The 26572-nt window shown below is 37.2% G+C and overlaps 2 protein-coding genes across 2 annotated transcripts in view; both read left to right on the top strand.

Moving 5' to 3' along the window:
* The window catches only part of TCEA1 (transcription elongation factor A1), a 28625-nt gene extending 4157 nt beyond the window's left edge, over positions 1–24468 (top strand). The window contains exons 2-10 of the mRNA XM_061448484.1: positions 1873–1935; positions 4853–4958; positions 15792–15879; positions 16923–17071; positions 18914–18970; positions 19917–20071; positions 21945–22091; positions 23016–23087; positions 24126–24468. Of these exons, the coding sequence (XP_061304468.1) occupies positions 1873–1935; positions 4853–4958; positions 15792–15879; positions 16923–17071; positions 18914–18970; positions 19917–20071; positions 21945–22091; positions 23016–23087; positions 24126–24134 (846 nt within the window). The 3' untranslated portion in view covers positions 24135–24468. The remainder of the gene's footprint in view (positions 1–1872; positions 1936–4852; positions 4959–15791; positions 15880–16922; positions 17072–18913; positions 18971–19916; positions 20072–21944; positions 22092–23015; positions 23088–24125) is intronic.
* The window catches only part of ATP6V1H (ATPase H+ transporting V1 subunit H), a 287370-nt gene that overhangs the window by 161143 nt on the left and 99655 nt on the right, over positions 1–26572 (top strand). The gene's annotated exons all lie outside the window — the stretch shown is intronic.

Genomic DNA, 26572 nt, shown 5'->3' on the forward strand with positions numbered 1-26572 from the left:
ATGTTGACTTTTGTCATTCATTTTGTTTCAGCTAAGAAAGTTTCCTTGAATTTGTTTTGTAGCAGTGAGGATAATTAACTTGCTTTACTTGGATCTGTGTTTGCACAGAAGAGACCACATTTACGGCTGTGTAGAAGAAATGGTTTAGTATGTTAAGTCAGTTTAGCTCCTGAAAACAGCATAACATTGCCCAGTCTTGGATTATTGCTGCTATAAAAGTTTTGTATATCACGAATAGAAATTAAATAAGACTTCTTTAGTTTTGTAAGTGAATTGAATTTGTGTAAGGTGGGACATAGTGAAACGTTTGTTTTTTGTTTTTAGAGGCTTCTCTGCTATCAGGTGTTTTTAAAAAAACAGAGGTTGTAGCAGACATTTGAAAATATGCAAAGCTGTGCCTGTTGCATGTGGCCCAGAAGTTCCACTTTCATTGTTCTCAGCTTCTGGGTGGTTATTTTATGTGCTGTCTTTAGTGGTTAAATTGTAAAACCTTCAGATGCAGCAGATTACAAGCATTTACTTGCAACAGGTGTCATATTAGAAGTTGAGTAGGGATAATTTAAAAATAAAGGCAAGGAAAATGCATATTAAAGTAACCAAAAATAGGATGTGTTGAGAGAGAGGTAAGGAAATAGGAATCAAATTCCAAAGATCTGCAGGATGGAAATTTTGTGGGGTTTATTTCTAAACCTCATGAATCAAAAAACCAAAACAGAGGGAAGGTGGCTTAGCCTGAGTGGTCTCTTGTGTGCAAAGCGTGTACAGTAAGATGTGGATGGTGCAGAGTTTTGCTTAAGTAGTGTAAATTATCAAGGGTAGTTAGAGATTAAAGTAAATCATGAAGCTAACATTTATGAAAATTTTGGTTTTAAGTAAGGCCAACATTGCCAAGGAATGAATTGTTAAGAGTAGCTGTGTATAGAGTTTATTAATACCTAACAGTTAAGTCTCTGAAATTGTCATCTATCTAGAAAGTTGCTGCTTAAACAGTGTTAATTTTTGCTTTTCCTTATGGTCTTAGCATAGGAAAAGCATAAAAGAAAAGCCCACAATGGCTGAATAATAAACAAGGGGATTAGCTCAGATGTTACAGCACATTAGGGTGGGCTCTGGCTTCTAGTTTGCAACACGCTGATGCTTTGCCAGTCTTGTATAGGCTGTAGAGTGTTTTCTGCAGTAATCTGTATTTCATTGAATTAATACTCAAATTTAATAGTTGAAAATAAGACTTGAAAGACAAGTCTTGCTCAGCTTTTTTTATTTAGGCATACCCACAAAGATATCTTTTTCTCTGGGGGAAACTATAGCTTTGTCTAGTAAAATAGTGTAATCTGATCATGGTTTTTAAACCAGTAAACTACTTTGGCTTTACCACACCGCTGCAAGAATGTTTGCTATATATGGTTTCTATATATTTATATGTATGTATATATGCACGTTACTGAGGCACTGTGCAGAGCTTCTCAACTCCAAGTTCTTGTGCTAAAACATCAGATTGTTCTGAACTGAAAATTGGTGCAGTTTTCTGGGTTGTTTTCTGATGCTGTTAAGTGAAGTGCCCTTGAGGCTGTTTTCCTGAGGATGTGTGTTGGTTAAGTAGTAATTGACAATGCATTTCAATTATATGGCATAAAGCTTTTCTAGTCTTTGAATGAATACTTTGATTTCTGAGTTAAGACCTGTTAATGCTTAGAGTTTGTGAAGGAGAACTTTCCTTGGCTTAGAGTAGTTCTGTGGATAATTTGGGAACTGTTGATTTGAATCCAATCTGCGACCTTGAAAGCAGATAAGAAAGAGTATGTTGTTGTTATGTTATGTTTAAAGTACTTGATTGCTACTGAATTTGACTTTTTTTGTTTCTTTTTTTTGCAGGCTGGAGCTCTTGATTTATTGAAGGAGCTTAAGAATATTCCCATGACCCTTGAGTTGTTGCAGGTATTATTTTCTTATGGTTGTTATGTTGCAGATATTAACTCTGATGACGGTGAAGCCAGAAAATGTTGAAGAAGATTGCACTATTAAAGTAGATTCCTCTGCTGAAACTCCTTTGAAAAATGAGTGTTATATAGTATATATTATACTTCATATATATATGTTATATATATTATATTGAGATGTTGTATTCCATATTGTGTATATATATACACACACATTGAGAAAAGCACTGCTAGATGATATAATAGTTTCATTATTCCTGTCTAATATGAGAAGTGACATATTTTCCTGTAATATGACTGTTGTTTCAGTCTGAGCTGTCAAGCTCCTCTGAGCAATTTACAGGTGTATGGAACAGGAAGGTGCACATCAGTAGTCTGGACTTGTGCTTGTGTCATTCTTGAGGGAATTTTGTCACGGAAAGCTGAAGTGGCTACAGACAATAATATGACTGTGTCGTGTCTAATGAGCTTTATGTAAGCAAGTTGATCCTTGCTTAGCTAGGGAGAGAGCCAGTAGCCTTCCTCACATGTGATTTATCCAGTGGTCAGAGTTGCAAATCTATTTAGCAGCCACACAGTATTAAAGGCATCGTGTCCCTCGTGCTAATTGTGGGTAGTGCACAGCTAAACAAACAGGTTTTACTGGAAATTGCATACAAGTATGCAAAACTAGGCTGTAATCTGCAGTCATTGTTAATGACTTCTTGCCGGCTAATGGGATCTGGGAAACCTAGAGGTGGTTATTCTTCAGGGCTTGATTTGATTTTGCTTTGGTCCAGGAGCTCCCCAATTCTCTGTCCTCCTGCTCTCTCACAATTTAAAAGTTGCTAACACCTCTTTCTGCTTCAATGGTTACTTCATCAGCTATGTTCCTTAATTTTTTTCATTTGCTCTGGTTTAGAGAAGACTAGCTGCCACCATACGCTTTGTGTTGGGTTTAGTCATAGGTTACATATGCTATTGCTCATACGAACTGAAGGCTACTTAGCCTGAAGCTTGAATGCTTCAGGGATGAAAACAGCTGTTTTGTGCTGTCTCTGAGCCTCTTTACTCAGCAAGCAGATGGAAGGTGGTCTAGAATTTGAAATGGGGAAGAATGATCCATTAAAATGCATTTTGGACTGGCTGAAAAAGGTTTTTATATACCTACACACTTATGAAATGTCACAGAGAGAAAGCAATTCAACAAGTAACAATGGGCTAGGCAAAAATACTGGAGTTTTCTGCTTAAAAAGACTCTGACAAGAGCAGCTCTGCAGGATGGAAGACTGAAGAAATTTCAAATGCTGACAGCTGATTTATCTTTAAAGCACTGTAATTTTGAGAACATAACACTGATCTTTCGCAATTACCAGTGTCAGTTTGCAGGCAAATAAATTGGTGGGTCATTCCTTCCCCTCTCTTTAGGCAAGGCGAGGTCAAGTGTTCTATAAAAGCAAGCAAATTAACTATGTTTATGTACTGCCTTTTTAGTAAACTGTTAGACAGTTACCATAATGTTTCTCTTGTGTGATCAGAAGAAGAGAACAATTTATCCAATTAATTTTGAGTTTTACTTGATTTTTTGAGTTTTATTTGTGTAAATAAGTCTGTAAGTTGGTGTCTTTTACTTGAGGAGAGTAGGCTGTGGTTGTGCACAGTTATCAAGGGAGGGTTGGGTTTTTTTTTATAGATACCTGAATGAGAAAAATGAAATAGCTACTGAATATTTCAATACATTTCTAGTCATGTAGTGCATCCATGGTGCCCCAAGGAAGTGTTGTGTGGGTTGTAAGGAGTAATTTACAAGAACAAATCATTTCCATTCTTAGCAAGTCACAAAGATTGAAATTTCCCTTTAAAGGAGAAGGAAATTTAGGATGAACTATTGCAAAAGTAAATAGAAAATTTATAGTTAGTGAGTCCCATAAATGGTAAATGCAACAAACCTGGTCTTTTAAGAACAAAATAATTGTAGTTATTAGTCAAAATATGAAATGATAATACAATCCTTATTTGTGGTGTTAAATGCTTTTCTCCTCTCGTGAAACTGAAAGTGTGGGAAAGTTTTACTTGTTGGGTTAACACCTTAGTCAGAAGTCTTCTAAAATGAAACTGTTGTTGCCTTTGAGCTAAATTTATTATCCTAATCTTCCCAGTCTTAAAAGGAGTGAATTGTAAATGAATCTGCTTTTCATTCTATAGGTGGCAGTAGTGCCAAAGGTTTAAAGCCTGTCACTATCTTAGCCTTTTCAAAGGGGTAGGCTAGTCTTAATTGGTTCTATCTAAAAGCAAAACCCTATGTGCTTAAGATTTTAAAGAATCTCAGTATCACCAAAATTATTAGGAACCTAAAACGTGGTCTTTCCCAATTAGTATTGCCACTTCTATTGCAGCCACAAAACAGGAATTCTAAGAGTCACTGAAGCAGCCAGCAAGCTTCTGATTATGCCAAAACATAAATACAGTCACTGCTGCACAGAAAAATAAGGCTTTGAGGCTAGAATCCCTGCTAAAAACTATATAATGTGAAGATGTAGGTACAGTTTTTGCGCTGTTAGATGTTTTGTATGTTGTACTTAGTTTAAGTAAGTAGTTCTGCTGAGTTGTTTTTGAGTGGTTTGGGAGCAAAAATCTGATTGACTCTTCTTGCTGCCCTCTCCTCCCTCCAACTTCTGTGATGGCAACAAATGGTAATACTATTGTATTTCTTTTTAAAATGTCCATGTTAAAATAAGTTTTGTGAAGGCTGGCATGACTTCATCCTGATATTCTTCTAACCAAAGCAAGAACAAAACAACCAAACCCCACAGCACAAAACCAGGAAAAAGTATACTTTAAAAAATATACGTAAAAGTACAACTTTATGTATGTTTGCTTGTTAAATTGTCTTCATGTCACCTCTCATAGCGGGTTTTTTTTTCTTTCTTTTGCAGTCTACCAGAATTGGAATGTCAGTGAATGCAATACGCAAACAGAGCACAGATGAAGAAGTTACATCTTTAGCAAAATCTCTGATCAAGTCTTGGAAAAAACTGTTAGGTATGGTGACACAAACGTTCTTCCATGTTCTCCCTGTTCTTGCATGTTTTAACTGTATGCAGTCTTAATGCAAAACCTAGACACTACCTTTATTTAGATATATTTGTGCTCCTGTGTAAGTATTGAAACTTTCTGCACTGAGGTAGCTGGTTTTTACTCTTTGACTATCACCAGTGCAGTACTCTGAAAGGGCATTGATGGGAAAGGTTAATATGTTTTTACTGGGGCTGGTGAGCAGTAGGAAGCCAGTTTCTGTGACATGACTCATTTCTGAAGTCTCATTGCTTGCTGTTGAGCTAGAGTGACTGTATTGCCAGTACTAAGCAGTAACGAACCTGTTCTGGACTATTTCCTTTGTCAAATACAACAGGTGCTCTGAAAAGCTTGTGCAGAATCTTGTATGAGAGTGTGGTGGCTTTGAAGTTTGGTTATAAAGTGATGTGTGAAGAGGAAGAAAACAGAAAAAAAAATAGACGTTAAAAGTCTGTTAGAACTTACAGGTAGTGGGAAATAGATCTGTAATTTCTAAAACCTGCATAAACAACTTACCAATTAGTGACTTAATAATTTTTGTTTAATTTTCCTTAAGGCAGTGAATGCAGTTAATGGGAAATTTCTTGTTAGCAGGGTTTTATTCAGGGTTATTTTGTAGTACTTAATGGGTTTGAAAATATTCAAATCTCAAACTGAGTCCAGCTGTTTTTGTTCACACGCTGTACTCTGTGTCATTTCTTTGTATCTCATTTCTTTGTATCTCATTTTAGGTAAACTAAGATTTAGGAAGGTTAAAGTTTGAAACAGGTAACAGTTTACTTAATGTTCTGCTGATGGAAATATGTGGCATTCTGTCTAAATACCTGGAAAAAGTTAGAGTTCCCTGCCATTTGAAGTCAGCTTCATTTTCATCAATGGTGAAGTATTTTGTTGGGTATTTTATTACTCTCTTGTAAATGGTTTAGAAATTACTTTGTATCCATCTGACAGTATATGTATGTAGAAACAGAATTTGTCACTGCTGTCATAGAATAGAATAGTTAGTGTTGGAAAGGATCTTAAGATCATCTGGTTCCAATCCCCCTGCCAAGGGCAGGGACACTTGCTACTAGACCGGGTTATTCAAAGCCTCATCCAGCCTGACCTGGAACACTGCCAGGGATGGAGCATTCACCACTTCTCTGGGCAACCTGTTCCTGTGCCTCAGCACCCTCACAGTAAAGAACTTCTTCCTTACATCCAACCTGAACTTCCCCTGTGTAAGTTTGAACTCGTTACCTCTTGTCCTATCACTATGTCCTGGGTTCAGCAGTAGCAGTCATGTTTCTCCTCCTTGGTAGCTGGTGCAGTGCAGTGTTTTGACTTTCGGCTCGGGAACAGAGCTGATAGAGATGTTTTGGTTTGGCCAAGGACTTTGTGAGCCTCATGCTCTGCCAGGGAGGAGGGGAAGCCAGGAGGAAGCAGAGACAGGACACCTGACCCAAACTGACCAAAGAGCTATTCCATACCACAGCACGTCATACCCAGGATGTAACTGGGAGTTAGCTGGAAGGGCTGGGAGACTGCAGGGTTGGAGGAGGTATCGGTCGGAGCTTGGTCGGGCTTGGGGGGCGAGTTATCGGTCAGTGGGTGGTGAGGTGTTGTATTCTGTTCCCTTGTTATTTCCTTTATCATTATTATCATTGGTGGTAGCAGTAGTGATTTGTGTTATACCTTAGTTACTAAACTGTTCTTATCTCAACCCGTGGGAGTTGCATTCTTTTGATTCTCCTCTCCGTCCCTCCGAGAGCAGGGGGAGGGCAAGAAAGGGGGGGAAGTGAGTGAACGAATTACCTGACTGGGTTTAAACCACGACAGTTCTTTTTTGGCGCCCAACGTGGGGCACGAAGGGTTGAGATAACGACAGATTTGACTGGATTAATAGTCATTCGTCACAATGCTGATTTATTGGGTATCAGAGTTGTTCTTCTTGATCTCACAGCTTCAGAATGTTGTAACTTACGTAGAGCCGGTATTTGCTGTGATAGTGTTTATCACAACAACTACTACAATCCTGTCACCTTCTACATTCTAGTAAGAAGCAACACTCTCTACAGCAGACATAATTTTTTATCCTTCATTTTAAAAGTTAGATAATAGTAAATAGGTTAGTTTTAGTAATTAGGTAATGCTAGATATGGTGATAAAATATTTTTTAATTTATGGTAATGATTTACAGATTAAATGTGTACTTCATAAAGGATCTGATCAGAGTTCAGTGGCAAATAGTGCACATTATGTACTTTTTATTTTTATATTTCCACTTAGAATTTGAAGTCCAACTGTATTCTATCCAGTGCATGAAATGGTAAGATACATAAGTGGAGAAATGGACTTACATGTTGAGTTATTCTAAAGACTTCTAAAAGCAGCAGCTGGATTAAGTAAACTAGCTCTCGAGTTACTAACCTAAATGAAAATTCAAAAAAGGCCCTATCAAAGTTATTTTTTCTTTTTAATCTAAAGGTTCAAATTTGTGATACTGCGACTTAGTTTAGGCAACAAAGTAGAGGAAATACTCTTCCCCCCTACCCCTTCCTGAATTAGCATTTCTGGGGATTGCCGTTGGATGATACAGCTTTTTTTAGGGGGGGGAGAGGGGTGAGCAGTGGGTGAGGTGGTGCTAATGAGCAAAGGAATGGGTGTGTATTTGTTGAGGCTGTAAAAATAGCCTTGTCTCTTCTTTTTTTCTTTTTTTTTTTAACAGCGCATCCTAAGTCAGTAAACTTGTCTTTCTATATTGTTTCTAACAGCTGACTGATCCTTAAATGTTCAAACATTGTGAAACACAGGGAGTAGTATTCCCTCCAGAGAACCAGAGTGTGTTCATGCTGTGGAAATCTGGAGTAAGACTGTGGTGCCTGGTGGCTGCAGCAGGTCAATCTGGGTGCAGACCTCTGCTGAAAGGGGTGGTCCTGGCTTCCCTCCTGTGCTACAACTGATGCTCAAGTAGCTATCCAGGAGACCAGAGCTGGGAACTGACCAGTTAATGGCTTTGTTCATTTCTTCTGGCTTGTGTTTCAACTGTGTCAGTTTTCTGGTCCAGCCTGTTTGCAGTTACTGTTTTCTGCACAGAGATTGTGGCAGTAACCTATAGTTGGAGCAAGGTGGACCTTCCCCTTTTGGTGGCTCACACATTCAGATCGTTTTAAGACAGTTGGGAGGCTTCTTGCATTAGGTGAAGTCAAACATATGATAAATTGGAAAGTAAATAGCAAATACTTGACATTAATCAGAACTGAATACTTTCTTCTTGAGGCAATGGGTATGTGACTGTTTGTGTTCTAATTTTTGTTGTAGGGAAGGTACTATTGCATGCACACTATTGTGCCAGGTCTAGCATAGTTTGGTTGTGCACTTCCTACATAAAAACAGATTATTCCTGAAAAAACAGCAGTGCTTGAATTCAAAACTTAGTTAAATTCTCCTTGATTGTGATTCAGACCTTATAATAAGGCATAGTAGGGCAAAAGTTTCACCTCATTTCATTGCTTAATAATTAATTAGAACTTGAAATTTCATAAGTATGGAAGGTAGGCTCTCTGGGCTGCACAAAGTATGGGTGAGAATCTTACAAAGTACTCTTACTCAGTTTTGTCATTAGTTTTGACTTTCTCAGAAGAATATGAAATACCTTATGTTGAGCTGCTTGAGAAATCAGTTTCCATTGTGCTGTTCATAGTGCATGTAAAATGGTATGGATCAAAGATGGCAGCAGAAGCAGACAGCTGTTAATCATACCAAGCACTGTACTCAGAGATCTGAAGTCTTTGTGAGTTATTTTTATAAATGACATTTTGAATTTAGGCAAGAATTGTTGACTGTTCAGGCTGCAAGTACTGTTTAAGTTCAATGCTATTGGAACTTATCTTTTAAGAACGTATGGGAAACATGAGAAGGAATCAAAGTCAGGTTGTGAATCACCAGATGTTTATAGCTTGACTAGAGCCATGGAAGGCTACCAGTGTTTCTTAAGGGGTGTCAAAGGCTGCCCAGCACAAGGCTTCCAAGTGTTGTCTGAAGTGACTCACTGAGTGAGCTACAGTGGGAGATCACTTCTAGATGTTGCTGTAAAAATGTTAAACCACACAGCTGAGTTGGTCACAGTTTACATAAGGAAGCAAATTCAGCTCTCAGAATAAAATACTGTGGAGTTATAACACAGGATTTGCAGATGATTGTTTTGCCAAGTGGCTGAATATATAGGGCATGCTATGCAGATAATGGATTTATGCACACCCATTTTAGGTTGAGGAGTGTTTCTTTTTATTAAAAACCAACAAATTCTTAAAGGAATTTAACATTCTTCATCACAAGTAGTTACTTGCTGAACTCTTTAAGAGTATATAGTGAAAAAGAATGTCCAGATCTCTAAGTAGACTTCAGTAAGTTTATATACTGAACTGGCAATACAGAATTACTCCAGTAAGTTTATATACTGAACTGGAAATGCAAACTGATCGGACAGTCATTTTAACATTAAGTGCATGTGTGATACCTATTGCTGGTACTAAAAACTAAAAATAGTCTCATGAGCATTTTGAAATGCCTATTCCAAAAAAAGTGCATGCCTGAGTAATTTTATTTTAAAAGAAAGTTGAAGTGCTTGATGTTGTCAAGAGACGGTAACACCAGCCAGACTTCACAGGAGTGTTTTACTCTTGATTACTTTGTTCATGGAATCCTTTGTTATTTCAAACCTGGGTTTGATTCTACTGGAGCAAGCTGGAAAGGTCTAAGATTATCTTACAGTTATGTTAATGCTGTGTCCTGGGTTCAGCAGTAGCATTCATTTTTCTCCTTCTTAGTAGGTGGTGCAGTGCTGTGTTTTTGACTTTCAGCCTGGGAACACCGCTGATAACACCAGTGTTTTTAGTTACTGCTCAAATGTTTACTCTGGCCAAGCACTTTCTGAGTCTCATGCTCTGCCAGGGAGGAGGGGAAGCCGGGAGGAAGCAGAGACATGACACCTGATCCAAACTAGCCAAAGAGGTATTCCATACCACAGCACGTCATGCCCACTATATAAACTGGGGGGGCAGTTACCCAGAAGGGCTAGATCGCTGCTCGGGTCGGGCTGGGTATCGGTCATAGAATCATAGAATAGTTAGGGTTGGAAAGGACCTTGAGATCATCTAGTTCCAGTCCCCCTGCCATGGACAGGGACACCTCACAATAAACCATGTCACCCAAGGCTTCGTCCAACCTGGCCCTGAACACTGCCAGGGATGGAGCATTCACAACCTCCCTGGGCAACCCATTCCAGTGCCTCAACACCCTCACAGTAAAGAACTTCTTCCTTATATCCAAATTAAACTTCCTCTGTTTAAGTTTTAACCTGTTACCCCTTGTCCTGTCACTATGGTCCCTAATGAATAGTCCATCCCCAGCATCTTTATAGGCCCCTTTCAGATACTGGAAGGCTGCTATGAGGTCTCCACGCAGCCTTCTCTTCTCCAGGCTGAACAGCCCCAACTTTCTCAGCCTGTCTTCATATGGGAGGTGCTCCAGTCCCCTGATCGTCCTCGTGCCCCTCCTCTGGACTTGTTCCAACAGTTCCATGTCCTTTTTATGTTGAGGACACCAGAACTGCACACAGTACTCCAGGTGGGGTCTCACAAGAGCAGAGTAGAGGAGAGGAGCAGGATCACCTCTTTCGACCTGCTGGTCACACTGCTTTTGATGCAGCCAGGGTATGGTTGGCTTTCTGGGCTGCGAGCGCACACCGAAGCCAGCTCATGTTCATTTTCTCATCAACCAACACCCCCAAGTCCTTCTCCACAGGGCTGCTCTGAATCTCTTCTCTGCCCAACCTGTAGCTGTGCCTGGGATTGCTCCGACCCAGGTATAGGACCTTGCACTTGTCATGGTTAAACTTCATGAGGTTGGCATCAGCCCACCTCACAAGCGTGTCAAGGTCCCTCTGGATGGCATTCCTTCCCTCCAGCGTATCAACCAAACCACACAGCTTGGTGTCATCGGCAAACTTGCTGAGGGCACACGCAATCCCACTGTCCATGTCATCGACAAAGATGTTGAACAAGACCGGTCCCAACACCGATCCCTGAGGGACACCACTTGTTACTGGTCTCCAGCCGGACATTGAGCCATTGACCACAACTCTTTGCATGTGGCCATCGAGCCAGTTCTTTATCCACTGAGTGGTCCACCTATCAAATTGATGTCTCTCCAATTTAGAGACAAGGTTGGCGGGTGGTGAGCGGTTGTATTCTCTTCCCTTGTTATTTCCCTTATCATTGCTGTTACTGGTGGTCACAGTAGTGATTTGTGTTATACCTTAGTTGCTGGACTGTTCTTATCTACATTCTTTCAGTTTTCCTTCCCATCCCTCTGAGAGTGGGGAGAGGAAAAAGAGGGTGGAGTGAGCCAGTGACTGTGTGGTTCTGAGTTACCAGCTGGGCTTAAACCACGACAGCTCTCATTGGGTAAAGTTGTTCAAGGACATCTAGTAACTTAGTGGCTTTGCTCAAAAAATAGTTATTGACAAAAAAAGTTCCTAAGTTACAGTCTAATAGTGTTTAAGGGTATTGTTTCCTATTGATTAGAGTACATGTCTTTATAAGATATGAAGTGCAAAGGTTATTTCAGTAATTCCATTTCCATATCAAGTATGAGCTTTGGAAATGATCTTCTATCAAATGTATGTTTGGAACTGTTTCATGTGCACTTAGTAGATCTTTATTTTGTTCTGATTATCAATAGAGAGATAATAGCACATGATGCAAATTATATCGTACTGTATAGGAGAAAAAACACATATAGGAGAGTTCATATGTCATGCTCTTTTGTCAATTGTGATAATAACAAAATCATGAACAGTTTGCAATTTTTAAAGATTTTTATTTATAGATTTCAGATATTTTTCCTCCCTATGCTACTACTAGAAAGAAGCTTTTCTGATCTTCATGTCTTACTGCATCTTGCAGAGGAATTGCCAACAAGTGTAGCTGCTTGTGCATCTCAAGATTATTTTTGTCAGGGTCTGGGAAATGTGGCCTAAAGAGATATTAAGTAGAGTCATTGTTAAATTAATAGCTATGTCATCTGTTACCTGTTCTAATATCTCTTTCTTTTAACTTAATACTCAGAAGACTTTCCAAGTTTTGGGGGTGATACCTGAATCACTAACCTACAGTAATGTGCTAAATGAAATTCTTATGTTCTTCCAGGGAATAAGTAGCCACCTTTCATTGATAATTGTGAAAAAAATCTCACTTAAAAAACATTCTTTATTTAAAGTTAAATTTATAAGTTAATGACATAGAATCATAGAATGGTTAGGGTTGGAAAGGACCTTAAGATCATCTAGTTGGCCCCCTTCTGCCATGAGTAGGGTGCCTTGCCCAAGGCTCTGTCCAGTCTGGTGTTGAACACTGCCAGGGATGGAGCATTTGCCACTTCTTTGAGATATGGAACGTGGCATCTTTATATTTTCTAATTTTTCTCTTGCTACTAGCAAATATTGTGAGTTCACTCGTAATATAATTACGAAAATCTACAATGAAGCTGTTAATGGCTTCTAACATTCAGATTAATTACATTATCTGGCCATATATTATTACATTAAAAATTGTGTTCTAGTAACAAAGAACACTGTTATGTCATGTTTGACCCCTGAAGAGATTATTTCACTGGAAAAGCTAGAAGTATCTTTCAAATTAATTGCAAGTCCCAGGTAAAAGCTGCAATGCAGTAGTCAGAATTTGATAGACTTAATCCAGTGGCTGATACTCAATTCATGTTCCCAGTGTGGTTTTTGTATTTTAAAGAAGCAGCATTAATGTAAAGTAGCGTCTCTTATTTAAACAAACAAGCAAACAAAAACCCCTTAAAGACTTTTTTATGGCTTTCTGAACCTGGAGTAGCTAAAACTGTAATGTTCAGTTTGTTCTGAAAAAGAGTTTTGTTATTTTATAATAGCTGTATGAAGCTGAAAAAGTAATCGTGTGTCTTTAAAGGGACTTATAATTTATATCATATAAATATTTATGATAGTCTGTAGACTTCCTGATGTGAATCACTTGCTGATTGGCATTTTTAAATATCTCTCACAGAAGGTCCATTTTTTCCATTTTACTTTGTTAGAATTTCTGTGGTTGGTTGTATCCTCATTAGCTGTTATTCTTCCTTTCCAGGTTTCCTCTCCTTGGTGCTTTCCAATTTGATCCGTAAGGGTGAATGACTTAAACACTTAGGAGGTTATTTCTAGCACATAGAGAACATTATTAACTCTATTTTCAGATTTCTGAAACTGGATTGAACAGAAGTATCTGTAAACTCCTCTAAGCAATTAAAGAAATTGTGATTTTGAAGACATACTTGCTGAAAATGTTCCAGTGGTCTCAGCTGCTGAAGTTTGACCTTGGATTGAGATGCGCTTGCATAGACTAGTCTGCAGGTGTAGAAAGAACTGCGCTTTTACCTGTTGCTTTATCCCCATACCTCAGGTATACCCTGCCCTCTGTAAGGGAAAGAAGCAGTTGGGGTATTGGCAGATGTTCTCAGCTGCCTACCTTCTCTGAAACAGTGCTGAGCTAAATGGAAGTGTTTAATAAACTAAAAAGAGGTGCCAGCTATGCCATAGTGGTGTGGTTGATGCAAAATAAGCAGGAGATACCTACGTCAGCTATGAATTTGACAGCTTGTGTGCCAGAAAAATATATGGAGGTAAATGGACTGAAGAGGAGCTCAGCTCTAAGGCAGGTATGCTGCTTTGCAGAACCTGAGGTGTACCCCAAGATAGCTGTTTGATCTATCAGTTTGTCTTAAAGCCCCTGACAAAAATGATCATGTAAATGATGAAGGTAAATGAGATTATGTGCAGATTTAGAAGATTTTTTTAAATCGTATATCATGTGTTTGTTGCCATAGAGAGTAGTCATGTGGATCTGCATGTTAAAAATGGGATTTGTCTTCTTTCTCTTAGTATTGTGCTTTTTAGGTATCATAGAAAAGAACTTGTGTGATCTGTTCAGTTTATATAGCCTTGTTTACTTTCTTAGTGAAATTACTTTTAAAAATAATAGTTGATAAATGGATGTCTGTATTAGGATTTTTTTGAATAACAGCTTTAGCTTATTAAAGACAATCAGTCCAAGTGCATCATCTACTGTGTTTAATTTTCCTATTTTTGTTTAATGGTGAAATTTAGTAAGAATTGAATATAAAGTTACAAACAGTAGGTGACCTGTTGAAGGCTGAGGAAATATTCTGGAGAAGTATCTTTGTGTGCTTGCCTGATTTCTGTTTTGTAGGCATCTCTTTAGGTACAGCTGGAGACAGACTAGTAAATGGGTGCTTGCTCTGATCCAGTACGGCTGTATCTGGTCTCCTTTTATGATGATGATTTTTTGACACAGTGATACTTTGTTTTATAAATTCCTTAACTAAAAAGTTAAGGAAAGGATCAAAATCCTGTTCAGTTTAATATCTTTTCTATATAGCCTTAAATGTAAATCGTTACTATTAAAAATAACCCAGTAATTTTCTGTTCTCTAGGAAAAAGAAAAAAAAGCTCAGTGCTTTAATAAGAGATCTGATTTTTTTTTTTTTTTTTTTTTTCTTCTGTACCATCAAGTTACCCACAGAAATGCGGGGATGGAAATGGGGATACTTTTAGATGCTTAAACAAGGATTTGGCTGGTTTGGAGCAACCTGGTCTTGTGGAAGGTGTGCCTGCCCATAGCAGGGGGTTGGAACTAGATGATCTTTAAGATCCTCTCCAACAGGAACCGTCCTGTGATTCTACGATTCAGATACCTAGTTCGAGACATCTTTGTGGGAAAGACTGAGCCTTATCAGATTTCCCTCCTTTTCCTGATCTGTTAGTTATTTTAAAAGTTTGTAATATGTGCTTATCCCAGTAGTACAGTCTGTGGATTTAGACTGGTAATAGCAGCTTCGTGAGGGCTTAGAGAGAGGAATTCACAAAATCTGTCAGTGAGTGATGCCAGTCTTGCTAGGCTTTCTCTGTTTTTTCTTCTTCTTGCTACACAGTGGAGAGTCAGCCTTTCTAGAGAGTGAATCAAAGCAGGAGCTTGATTTAGCCACTCTGAATTCCTCTTTACAATAGAAGGGTGTATGTGTTCTTTCGAGGCTAAAGTTAAATGTTGTGTCTGCCTTTTTTAATAAAGGCTTTTGTTTTTAGTCTTTATAAAATCACTATTAAACATAGCCTGTATGGGAAAGGCAAATACAAGTATTTTTAATCACAAAGGCAAATAATTTCAGAGCTGTCACAAAAAATACCCTGTGTGTGTCTGGAAAACTCCTTAAAAAGCATGTGAAAATGGTCTTTATATTTTTTGGCAACTGTGGTAGCTTTTGCACCATGGTTTTGTTTGGTTCAGTCCTTTAGTAGAAATCCTGTGAATATGTCTAAAGAGAATGGCATGGTTTTAGTAGGAACTTATATTTAAAACATGGAAGACAAGCTCTAGGGACCTGATGCAGTAATTTAAGAACTTAACTGTTTACGTCATGCACCTGTGTTGGCAAAAATAAATCATAAAAGTCTACGTTTTCATCGAGTCTTCGCTGCCAGTTTAAGCAGATGCTGGACTTGACTTGAAGGATCTAAAGTGTTGTCATTCTCCATTTGCTGGGTTGGCGAAGGTGTTGGGGAGTGGAAGGCTGTACTGCAAGAGAAGGTCAAAGCAAAGAGTGGGAGCTGATAGCATTTCCAACTGGTTTGGGAGAAATCATCGAAGATATTTAACCACTGCTTTAAACCGGTTACTATTTCTGGGTAAAAGAGTTTCTCATGTTTTGTATTTCCAGATGGACCTTCAACTGATAAAGATTCTGAAGAAAAGAAAAAGGAGCCTGCATCTTCCTCACAAAATAGTCCTGAAGCAAGAGAAGAAAGGTGCAAAGTTCTTCATGACTATGCAAATTGATCTCACTCAGTGTAAACATTAAATTGGTTGGTCAAAATTTGTCATATTAGAGACAGCTTCCACATTCTTTTCTGAAATAGAGTTATGTAAGAAATGGTGTTTTGTTAGGGGAGTAAATCATGCTGCTGCTGACATTAAAGATGAAAATCTCAGGTCAAGATACAGCCAGACTAGTTATTGTTTATTCCATCTGTCTCATCTGTCAAATACTCCTGTCTTTCTCAATACTCAGTACTTTCTCTCTTAATATCACTGAGCTTTGAGAACTGTAAAACAACTTTCAGCCACAGTTTTTTGGTAATTGCATACGTTAGAGGTTTAGAACACTACTTTTGTCTGTTAGCTTTTATATTCAATAAACAATCCCACTCTGCACTTTTTTTGGTAAACACAAAATATGTGTTTTCAGAAAAAGTGCGGCCATGTTAACAACATTATAGGAGCTGAAGAACATTTGGAAAATAGTACCAGCGGGCCCATTTCTTCTATGCATTTCTGGTTTTAGTGAATTAGTTTGTAGCAGCCATTTTCAAATTGAAATTAACCTCTAACCATTTGACGTGATGCAAGCTGAAAACTTTCTAGTTTACAGTTTGCGAAGCTGCTTGTTTGTCATCCTGGTAGTGCTTCGGTACAGTAAGCAGACTGAATGCAAGGCATTCACTGCAGGGTGCATGTTAGTGTTCTCTGTCTTCACTGTTTTTTAAAGTTCCACGGGGGAAAGAAAAGATTTCATGTTAATGTAAAGAACTAAAACTTGCATGCCACAAAATGGAATGAAATACCTGCTGCGTCTCTATTGTGTGGAGTACCCTGGTGAATATTCTAAAGACACTTCTAAAATTGTATTGACGCTAGAGCTATAAGTAGCTTTAAAAGAGTGGCTTGTGTTCTTTTTGTTTGGAATACCATCAAATGGGTATAGCAAAAGACCTGTGTTTTGTCCTGGAACAAAGTTATTTGAAGAGGGGGGAAAAACATTAATAGTAGTTTTCTTTTTGCCTTTTTTTAGCAGTTCAAGTAGCAATTCCAACAGCAGGAAGGAGGAGGGTAGTGCTCCCTCAAATTCTTTCATTCCTTCTTTTCCCCGGGCTCCAAGCACTTCGGATTCTGTACGAGTGAAATGTAGAGAAATGCTCTCTGCAGCTCTCAGAACAGGAGGTGAGCTTTTTGTAGACTATTTTTCGAGTTTTAACTATTTCCTTCTTCTCTATTTCAGTCCTTCCCACTATTTTTCTCAAGTCCTGTAGGGTAAAATAAACTGTTTATGTCCATTTCTGTGTATATACCCATAGGCCATTTCCCCTAGACTGCAAGTAATGAGAAACCTTGACAGCATGGGAATGTATTGAAATACATTTTTGTTGCTGATGATACGGGACATTTTGTGTCATCTATTCATCTGATATCTTGCCTACAGTGGAACTTCTTTTCAGGAAGGTTATTGACTCCTTAATGCCTCATTTGAATTGTTTTTCTTGGAAGCTGCTGGGTTTTTTGTCTTCTCTCTGACCAAGAATGCCACTATGCACACACCTACCTTTCTTACATCAGAGACCCTGGGGGCCCTCACTTTGTGGATTTTGAAGGCTGCTTTTCTCTTTTTCAGTTTAATTTTGAGGATTCATTGAGATAGGACTCTCTCACAGTAAGAGTCTTGCATTGCTCTATCTTCATGCTTTTGGGCATCTGTAAATTCCTTGACTGTTTTGTCTCCTCCTTTCCTCCCTCATGTACACTTGGGTGTCTTTAAGCTGACAAATTGAATGATAACACTAGATGAGGAGCAAATGGAAACTGGACTCCTCAGAATGATCTGACTTTTTTCTTGTGGGTCCTTTTCTACCAGAACTTATGACCCAGTCCTGTTCCTCTGTTCTTAGCTTAGCATAACCTGACCCAATGTAAGCAGACTTCTGAGTCTTCCATTTTTACCCTCTTCACTCTTTTATTCTTTCACTTAATTCACAGAAATTTGGATATGAACAGTAATCAAAGCTGACTAAGGGCCATGAATTTGTGGTCCTGTGGATATGTAGTTCAATGACTTCTAAAATAATTTGTGACAAGAAATTACATATAGCATCTTAGTATTCATAATTCTGTGTAGCCTTAATTTTAGCTAGTTTTGCAAGAACTCCTTTTTGCTATGTTTTCTACAAGACATATAAACTGATCGTATGTGGGTTGAATACAGGTATCAAAAAATAAGGTTATTTTCTGGTTTTATAGCCTTCTGCATGAGATTGAAGGAGAGATGGTGCTTGGATTACTGGGTGAAGTACACCCATGTTAAAATGAGAAGGAGGAAAATACATACTGTATCTAATTTGTCCTAAGCTGTCTTGGAAAGGCAGCTGTTTTTATGAGTAAGGGTTTTAGTCAGAAACAGTAAACAATTATCTTGAGATAATTTAGGTCGAGTGTTGAGTTTTCTTCAAAATTGCTATGGTTTATTTCCTCTAATTTACATGTTTTATGACACATCTCTGCTTTGCATTTAAAACAAAAATCTAATAATACTGTTTCTGTTATTTAATTACTGTGTTTCTAATGAAATCTTTCTCTTGCATGCAAAACAGTAATTGCTTATACTTGTATTGTGTGGACTGAAACAATTGATGAAACACAATACAAAATATTTTCTGCTTAGAGTAGCCTGTTCTATGCTGAGGAGATGGGTATTTGCCAAGCCTATTAGAATATTAAAAATTCTTCCGTATAGCGGTGATTTTTGTTACTGTGTTTGCAACTGGATGTCAGAACTTTTGTTTTTGTGGAAGAGTTAGGCTTTTTCTACTTTTTAAAACTTTGGTTGCTCTTCATTTCACTTATTTTTGTTATTTCAAGTGGTAAGTAGATAGTAAATTAAACTTGCCTATACAAAAGGAAAACTCAACTGCAGTTGTTTCATAATTGGCTGAGATTGAGTTTCAGGTGGGTTTTCAGGGATGTAGAACGCTGATGAGATTGTCAGGTTACTAATATTCTGTTTTTTCTCAGATGATTACATTGCTATTGGTGCTGATGAAGAAGAGCTGGGTTCTCAGATTGAAGAAGATATCCTTTGTTGCACGTCTATGTGCTCTTTAACAAGAGTATATTTTAAAAGCATTAATAATGTTAAATATAATTAACTGGACCTATAAATTGAATATTTTTTAAGTTTTATTTAAAAGAGAAAGAGCAAGCTTTGTCCAACACATCAGTGCAGAAATTTAGTCTTTGGCAAACCAGCACAACCTAAATGGTTTGTCTTAAAACATGTAGGAATGTGTGTAGGTGAGTGTGTGTGGGTTTTTTCAGTTCAGTATGTTTTCATTGCAGCAGCAGTATTGTATCTTAGTGAAGCATTCTGACATAAAATGCTGGGCTCTTCTATGTTATTTTAAAATTTGGTAACAGTTTTAATATTTTTATAATGTCTGTTTCATTTTCTACAAGTTTATTTCTAAATTATTCAGAATTTTCAAAAGAGTTGTTCTCTTGGCAGTGTTTGAATAGTTACAGAGCAGAGGTCTGAGCATCTTTTTCTTTTACCTTGGGTTTTGGATGTTTTTTTTGGGGGGAGGCATATTCTTAAGCATAGAAATAGTTTAAGCTTCATGATTCTAACTTGCTAATGTTGTTTGGTAGTTACAGTCAGCCACCATTCCTGTTAAGGAATTCCCTGCAAACCTGTTTTAAAATTCTATTAGTGAGCTGAATATTTGGTTTAGAACTCAATTAATCCTCAGGATGAGGTCAAGGCACCGGACATTAATTTATGGATGACTTTTTGCAATTTCAGTTGACATCCTACTGCCCAAATACTCACGTTTCACTGACCATGTGCTGAGCTATGATTAGGCTTCAAAAAGATGTGAAGTCTTCTGTGTTGAACAGAAAAGTAGAAAGAGGGGTTGATCAGCAGTGTAGAAGTACATTGCTTTAGAAAATTAGACTCCATAAAATAATCCTATATAGTGCTCTACTTTACTTGGTTTGTTCCTTAAATCCAAAGCACCTATTTTTCAAGAATTAAAAAACACTGATATGAAATACAAAAACAGGGTACGAAGTAGAATATCAAATCTCAAGGATGCGAAGAATCCTAACCTAAGGAAAAATGTGTTATGTGGGAACATTCCTCCTGACAAGTTTGCCAAAATGACAGCAGAGGTAAGCAAAGCGTAGGTCTTCAGCTGTTTTTCTATTGGACTTAGCCATAAAAATAATGTATTTAAGTTGTCTGCACTTTTCAAAGACTGTGGCATGTTTGTGGCTTGCACAGTCTGTGCAAGGCTGTGTTGGGACAGAGGGAATGAAAGTGGTGTCTTAATGTTTTCTAAATGCCTGATTTTGTCTGTAAGTCAGAAGGCAGATAAGCTGTTGCATGCAAATTTCCTGAAACATGGTATATTGTGCCGGTTTTAAAAGGCCATGTGATGTATCAGTGGTAGCTTTTAAGTTCAGGAAGACATAAATATGGCTGGCTAATGACTCCAAGGTGCTTACATGTTCACTTTTCTGGATATGTAAGTGTTAGCCTGTCTTGCCATTTGTTTTTTGAATGCTAACCTCTGCTGTTTTACACCTGTGCAAGGGAGAGCACTGTGTTTTAAAGATCAGTCTTTCTCCTGTTGGCATTTTCAGTGTTTATCTAAAGCTTATCTCTTGAATCTGCCTTTTGAATTCTTGAAGTGAATTTGAAGAAAATTCTTAACAATAAATGGAAAAAGCCATAAATGGTAGGGGAAAGAAGCTAGGAGAATTGACTTTTAAATCCAATTAAATTTCTGTTGAAAGAACATTTTTAGCATGTGATTAGAAATTCCTGTTTACATGCTCACTGTCTTTACAAATTCCTTCTGAGATGCTTGCTATCTTTACAAATAAAACTAGATATAGGAAGTCAAATGAAAAATTGGATTCTGTGGGAGAGAAAAATGAAAGCATGGTTAACATCTGGTTTCCGTTTTATAGTTCTGCTTGTACATTTTGGATTCTACCCATCCAAATGAGGTGTAAAGCAGTATCTTGGAGACTGAAAGAAGTGGGATTTAAGATGATGTAATGAAAATCATGGTTAGCTTTTTTCTGAAGGAAAGGATTTTTTTGGGGTGTTTTGTTTTCTCCTTTCTTTAGCTTTGTGTAAAGATTAAGGCAAACATACTGATAAAAGAATGTATATAAGAAAGCCAGTAGATTGTATCTGTAGTGCATACTTAGAGATTTTCTTTCTACTGTGTGTATACACATATATACAAATATATGTTTTGTGTTAACCAGTGCCCTTTCTTTGTATCAATTAATATGTTGAATTAAAAACTCAATGGCTAACACCAACCCCTAGCCCCCTTTATGTGAGATGTGGAATAAAACTTTACTGAAGAAAAATGGAACAACTTGGTTTTTGCTATGCATACGTGATTACTGTACATTGAGGAGATCCTGCACACTAGAACTGTTTTAAAGGAAAAAGAAAATTGGTGAATCTGAGCTGTTCAGTTAGTATTTTGAAATGAAGTGTATATAACTTTTGGTAACATACGGGAAGCTACAGCTTTACTATATTTCTCAGTACAAGTATGGAAATAGTCAAAATAGTGTAAGCTTTTCCTAGAATAATCTTCTGTAGGTCAGTGAGATAATTATGCAAGGATCTAACCTAGGGAAATGATCTTTTTCTTCTTCTCTAGAGAACATTTAAGTTATCCTCTACCTTCTCTCTGTATTACATTTCTGAACTTCAGAAATGCATTTACATAGAAATGTTTCTAGGTGTTTGATATTACAGCTTTTACTGCTTTTCTTTTTCCAGCTGCATTAAAAAAAAAACAAAACAACCACCAACTTTTTGTAGCTTCTGTGCTGTGAAATGTCCCAACTTCAGTTTTATAAAATTAAAAATTTGTAAAATTACTTTGCCCTTCAGTAATGTTGCTGTTCATAGATTCTAAATAAAAAAATAAAAAGGTATGGGCTTGCACAGTGGTAATGGCTTGTTTAAAGCTAAAACTCTCTACTAAACTCTCCTCTTTGTCCGTAACAGGAAATGGCAAGTGATGAGCTGAAAGAAATGCGCAAAAATCTGACCAAAGAGGCTATTAGAGAGCACCAGATGGCTAAAACAGGAGGTACCCAAACTGATCTCTTTACATGTGGCAAGTGCAAAAAGAAGAACTGTACATACACCCAGGTACGTGGTTATTCAGGCTCCTTGTTTTCCTTTTTCAAAGCTTAAGTTCTATATAAACATTGTCAGAGAAAATGTTTTAATTACAAAATGAACTTTTAACAAAACGCTAACAAATTACAAAGTATGTGAAGATAGTTGGGTCTACTTAGTTGTGCTTATGAAAGAATGTTTGTTGTATTGATTTACCAAAGATTTTATGTAAATCCAAACTGATTATATAGCCTGAAAGGTCTGTTTCTTTGCACTGCTGAGTTTTTGTGTTAATTCATTTATTGCATCTTGTATTAATACAGTTTTATGTGGAGAAGGGCTAATTTACTGGTTTTGGTATGTGTATACTTTTCTTTACAGAGGGAATAAATAGCAGAAAATAAAGATGCATACATATAAAATACACATCATGTATATAAATCTACCATTTGACTAACTCTAGACCTTGATTTCCAGTAATTCCTACAACCTTTTTCTGTTTTAATTGGGAATTATGTGCAAGAAGCAGGGATTTAATTTGTTTAGCAGCACTTCAGGGCATGTAATTTTGATCATAGGGTCAGGTGCATTTGTAATATCGTGTATCAGATGCTTTAAGTAGCAAGGTGTTTTTCAAATCATGACACTTTCAAGCCTTTGCATCAGTAAATATATGTAAAGCTGTACTGAACATGTAGTTTTACAGCAGTCTTTTCCTAGAAGTATGTGCAGTTTCTATGCTAAAATTGATATTTTAGTGCTGAATCTGTCAAAATGTGTTTATGATGGCTTTATAGTCTAGAGAAAAAAATAACAGTTTCAATTTATATGAAAATTTAACTTATATTTTTATTCAGATGTTAAACTTTGATTTTAAACCTTTACATGGAACATATACTAACAGTTGATGATACTGATTTTCCTTTTTTGCTCTGGCTTTTGCGTTTATCAAAGGTTCAAACCCGCAGTGCCGATGAACCCATGACAACGTTTGTTGTCTGTAATGAATGTGGAAACAGATGGAAGGTAAGACTGATAGACTGCTCCACATATTTGGTAGCAGACAGCCAGGCTCTGTGCTTAATTTTGGTTTACGGTAGACGACAACTGAGATTCTGTTGACTTTTGGTTATTGCTTAGCTCATTAATGATATTACATGTTGATAGTGCAAAATTGCTTAGGTTAGAGAAGTATTATTGGCTGAAGATGTGAGATCACTCAAGTAGGGCAGTGGCAAGACATTCATTTAACCCTTATGATGTTTAGCTGTAATACTGCTTTGCCACACAAAGTAGTGGCAAGTTAGTCACTGTGTTTTTCTTTACCCAGAGATATTCTAATTCTTTTTAATCTGTGCTTTGATGAGTGGAATTGGCCTTTTTAGACCTTTCGTCATTGTCTTTTCTGTTGTGGGTTGGTTTTGTTGGTTTTTTGGTTTTTTTTCAACTCTGGAAAGGAGAGGGGATAAAAAGAGATGACTGATCCATATTCCTGTGCCAGGATGAGTAGGGCAGTGATAACTTGATTTTTTTTTTTCTTTTCCAAGTTTGGGAAATGGGAATTGTAAAACTTTTGAGGAACACATACTCCAATAAAGTGGAGAAACACTGAAATGAAGTCCTATAAAACGTACAACTTCAAATGCAATAGCATGCAATATGAAGCATGTACCCACATTCCCTTACTTTTGTTAAGAGCACTGCAGAGCTATGTTGCACAGCATACGTTAAGATTACAGCAGTAATTTCATGCATCTAGTTTTATATATGTTACTACTGAATATTGTATAAATATATACTCCAAGATGCCTAAATAATTGATAAAGCTTAGAAATTATTTGATGTAGCACCTGGAAGAATTTATTTGTCCTTAAAACCTTCTGTAAGGTGGCGGTTACAAAAGCGTGTTGTATAAAGATGCTTGAGTGAAGGAATGGGTGTGATATAAGCAAATGCTTTAGTAATTTCCATATCCAAAGTATGGTGTCATATTTTTGTTTCTTCTTGCAAAGATTTAGAAATAAGCTGTATGAAGATCTCATAAAAATTCTTTTCTTTTGACAGTTCTGTTAGAAGAAGAAATTGTCAAGACATCTGGACCAGTATGAAAGAGGATTTTGTAATTGGCTTTAAAAACTAGGCTAAGCATCTAGCTTCCTGCAAGTGAGAGAAATTTGGAGTTTATTTTCTTTTTCCTTTTTTTTTTTGTTTCGTTTTGTTTTTTTGTTTTTTTTTTTAAGCAGCATACATGCCTGAAGTTAGCCTTTGTTTTGACACAGCCATCATTTCCTTAAATGCCTTCCTGTAGCTGATAGTCATTAGGGCCAGGTTGCTCAATTGTATGGTGAATGTTAAAATATTTTTTCATTTTTATAAGTAAGTTGATATTAAACTTTTACCAACTAAACATTTTGGTAATTGGCTTGTTTTTTTCTAACTATGTGAATAATGTACTGGAATTTTTGTTGTCTAAAACATATCCCTGGATATGTATTTTACTTTTCCACATTTGTTCAGTTGTAAGAATAGAATTTGTTTCTTGCTAGTGTTCACAAGTTTTGCAAAGAGAAAAGGTGTCTAACTTCATCTAATTATGTTAAACTCAGTTGTTAACTAAATCACAATTTAGTTAACTCTCCAGTTTGTACATACTGCTTCTGAATTGGGACTAAATTTGTGATCATGGGGTTTAGAAATTTATTAGTGGATATGATGACCTCTTTTGTTCATTAAGCTTGCTTATGTAACCAGCTTTGATCAATGCAATATATTTTATTGCCCAAAGCATGTATTTGACATTCTATCAGTAGGTATTATTCCTAGCAATGTCTTAAAATAGTAGGTTGAATCTGATTTGGGTGTTCAGTTTTGCTTAATGTATTCGACAACCAAGTTTTGTTTAGACCTTATAAATAAGCAAAGGCATTGTGTTGTAGGCTGTCCTGATAACACCAGCTAACCAATTCATCACAATATAAACAGGCTGGGGAGGCAATACTAAATTCACCTCATAGAAATAACATGGATTTTTGTTCATAAACTGAATTTTGAGATGTAGAGTATCCGATCTCAATCATAGACCTGCAGGTGAGAATATGTTATTAAAGTTATGGTCTTTTCCGTATGTGGAATGGTACAAATACTGCTTTGTTAGAGCCTGCTTTTTAACAGTGCACATGTTTAGAAGTATTTTCAAATGTGCTTTCAAGGCAAAACATGTCAATGTCTTTAGAAGAGATTAAATTCTTTCATTATACTGAAGTTTATATTATTTAATGCATCAAAGCCTGGGGGTGAGGAGGTCTATCCCAAAATGTGTGAAAGATTCTTGGGGGGGATGGGAAGAGTGTGTGTGGTTTCTGGAGAATAAGTTCCTTGACTGTAAAGGGGAAACAAGATTTTCTATGTTGAATATTTTTGTGTGATGGTGGCAGTTATAACAAATGAGTTGGAAATAGGATGATGACACTTGAGCTTTGGAAGACAAGAAATGTTTGGTAAATACTTTACAGAGCAAGCTTTTCCAGTCAGCCTGTACAAGAAAAGAAATGCATTTAAAATAGAAGCTTAGTTACAAACATTTTTTTAGGCAGAAAATTGTTCAGCATTCAAAGTTTCCTGCATAACTTTATAGAAAAACATCTTTAACTGCATTTATTTGATGTTAACACCTTAATTCAGAAAACGTTTTTTCTGCTAACAGAATGGGTTTTTTTTTAGCCTGTGTGTAGGTCCTTTGGCAGGGTTTCTTCTGAAGAATTTACTTAAAGATACATAATTTGTTGTTTAAGTTAAGACAGCAACAAATTCATGGCAGATGTTTAATATCAATTACAGTGCTTTGTTTGGAGACCTTTTTAAAGAAGCAAGTCCAAAAAATTGTGTTAAAAATTAGTGCAAATTGGATGTCAAGCAGACCTCAATTTTCACTGATGTTCACAGCACATATACAGGGCAGGCACAGGTCTGTTTACGTAACCTTCCTCACGCTATGTGCCCCTTAATAATTGTGCCTGATTATGACACTTAAGAGAACTACCCTTTGAGAAAACACAGTAATTGTCTTTCTGTACTTACCAGATTATATCTGGACTTTACTAATAAAGAAGTACAACAGCAATAGCACTTTCTGTGATATAGGGGTATCCAAGTAGGTGTTCAAATCATAGAACTATAGAATGGTTTGGGTTGAAAGGGACCTTAGAAGTACAAGTAGTTCCAACCCCCCTGCCATGGGCAGGGACACCTTCCACTAGACCAGGTTGCTCAAAGCCCTGTCCAACCTGGCCTTGAACACTGCCAGGGATGGGGCAGCCACAGCTTCTCTGGGCAACCTGTGCCACTGTCTCACCACCCTCATAGTGAAGAATTTTTTTCTAATACCTAATCTAAATCTCCCCTCTTTCAGTTTAAAGCCATTCCCCCTTGTCTTACAGGTACGTGCCCTTGCAAAAAGTCTTTCCCCAGATTTCTTGTAGACCCGCTTTAGGTACTGGAAGCTGCTCTAAGTT

Source organism: Pezoporus flaviventris, unplaced genomic scaffold, assembly GCF_033815535.1.
Source record: "Pezoporus flaviventris isolate CSIRO_AGI_PZ_B2104156 unplaced genomic scaffold, CSIRO_AGI_Pfla_v1 ptg000007l, whole genome shotgun sequence".
NCBI lineage: Eukaryota > Metazoa > Chordata > Aves > Psittaciformes > Psittacidae > Pezoporus > Pezoporus flaviventris.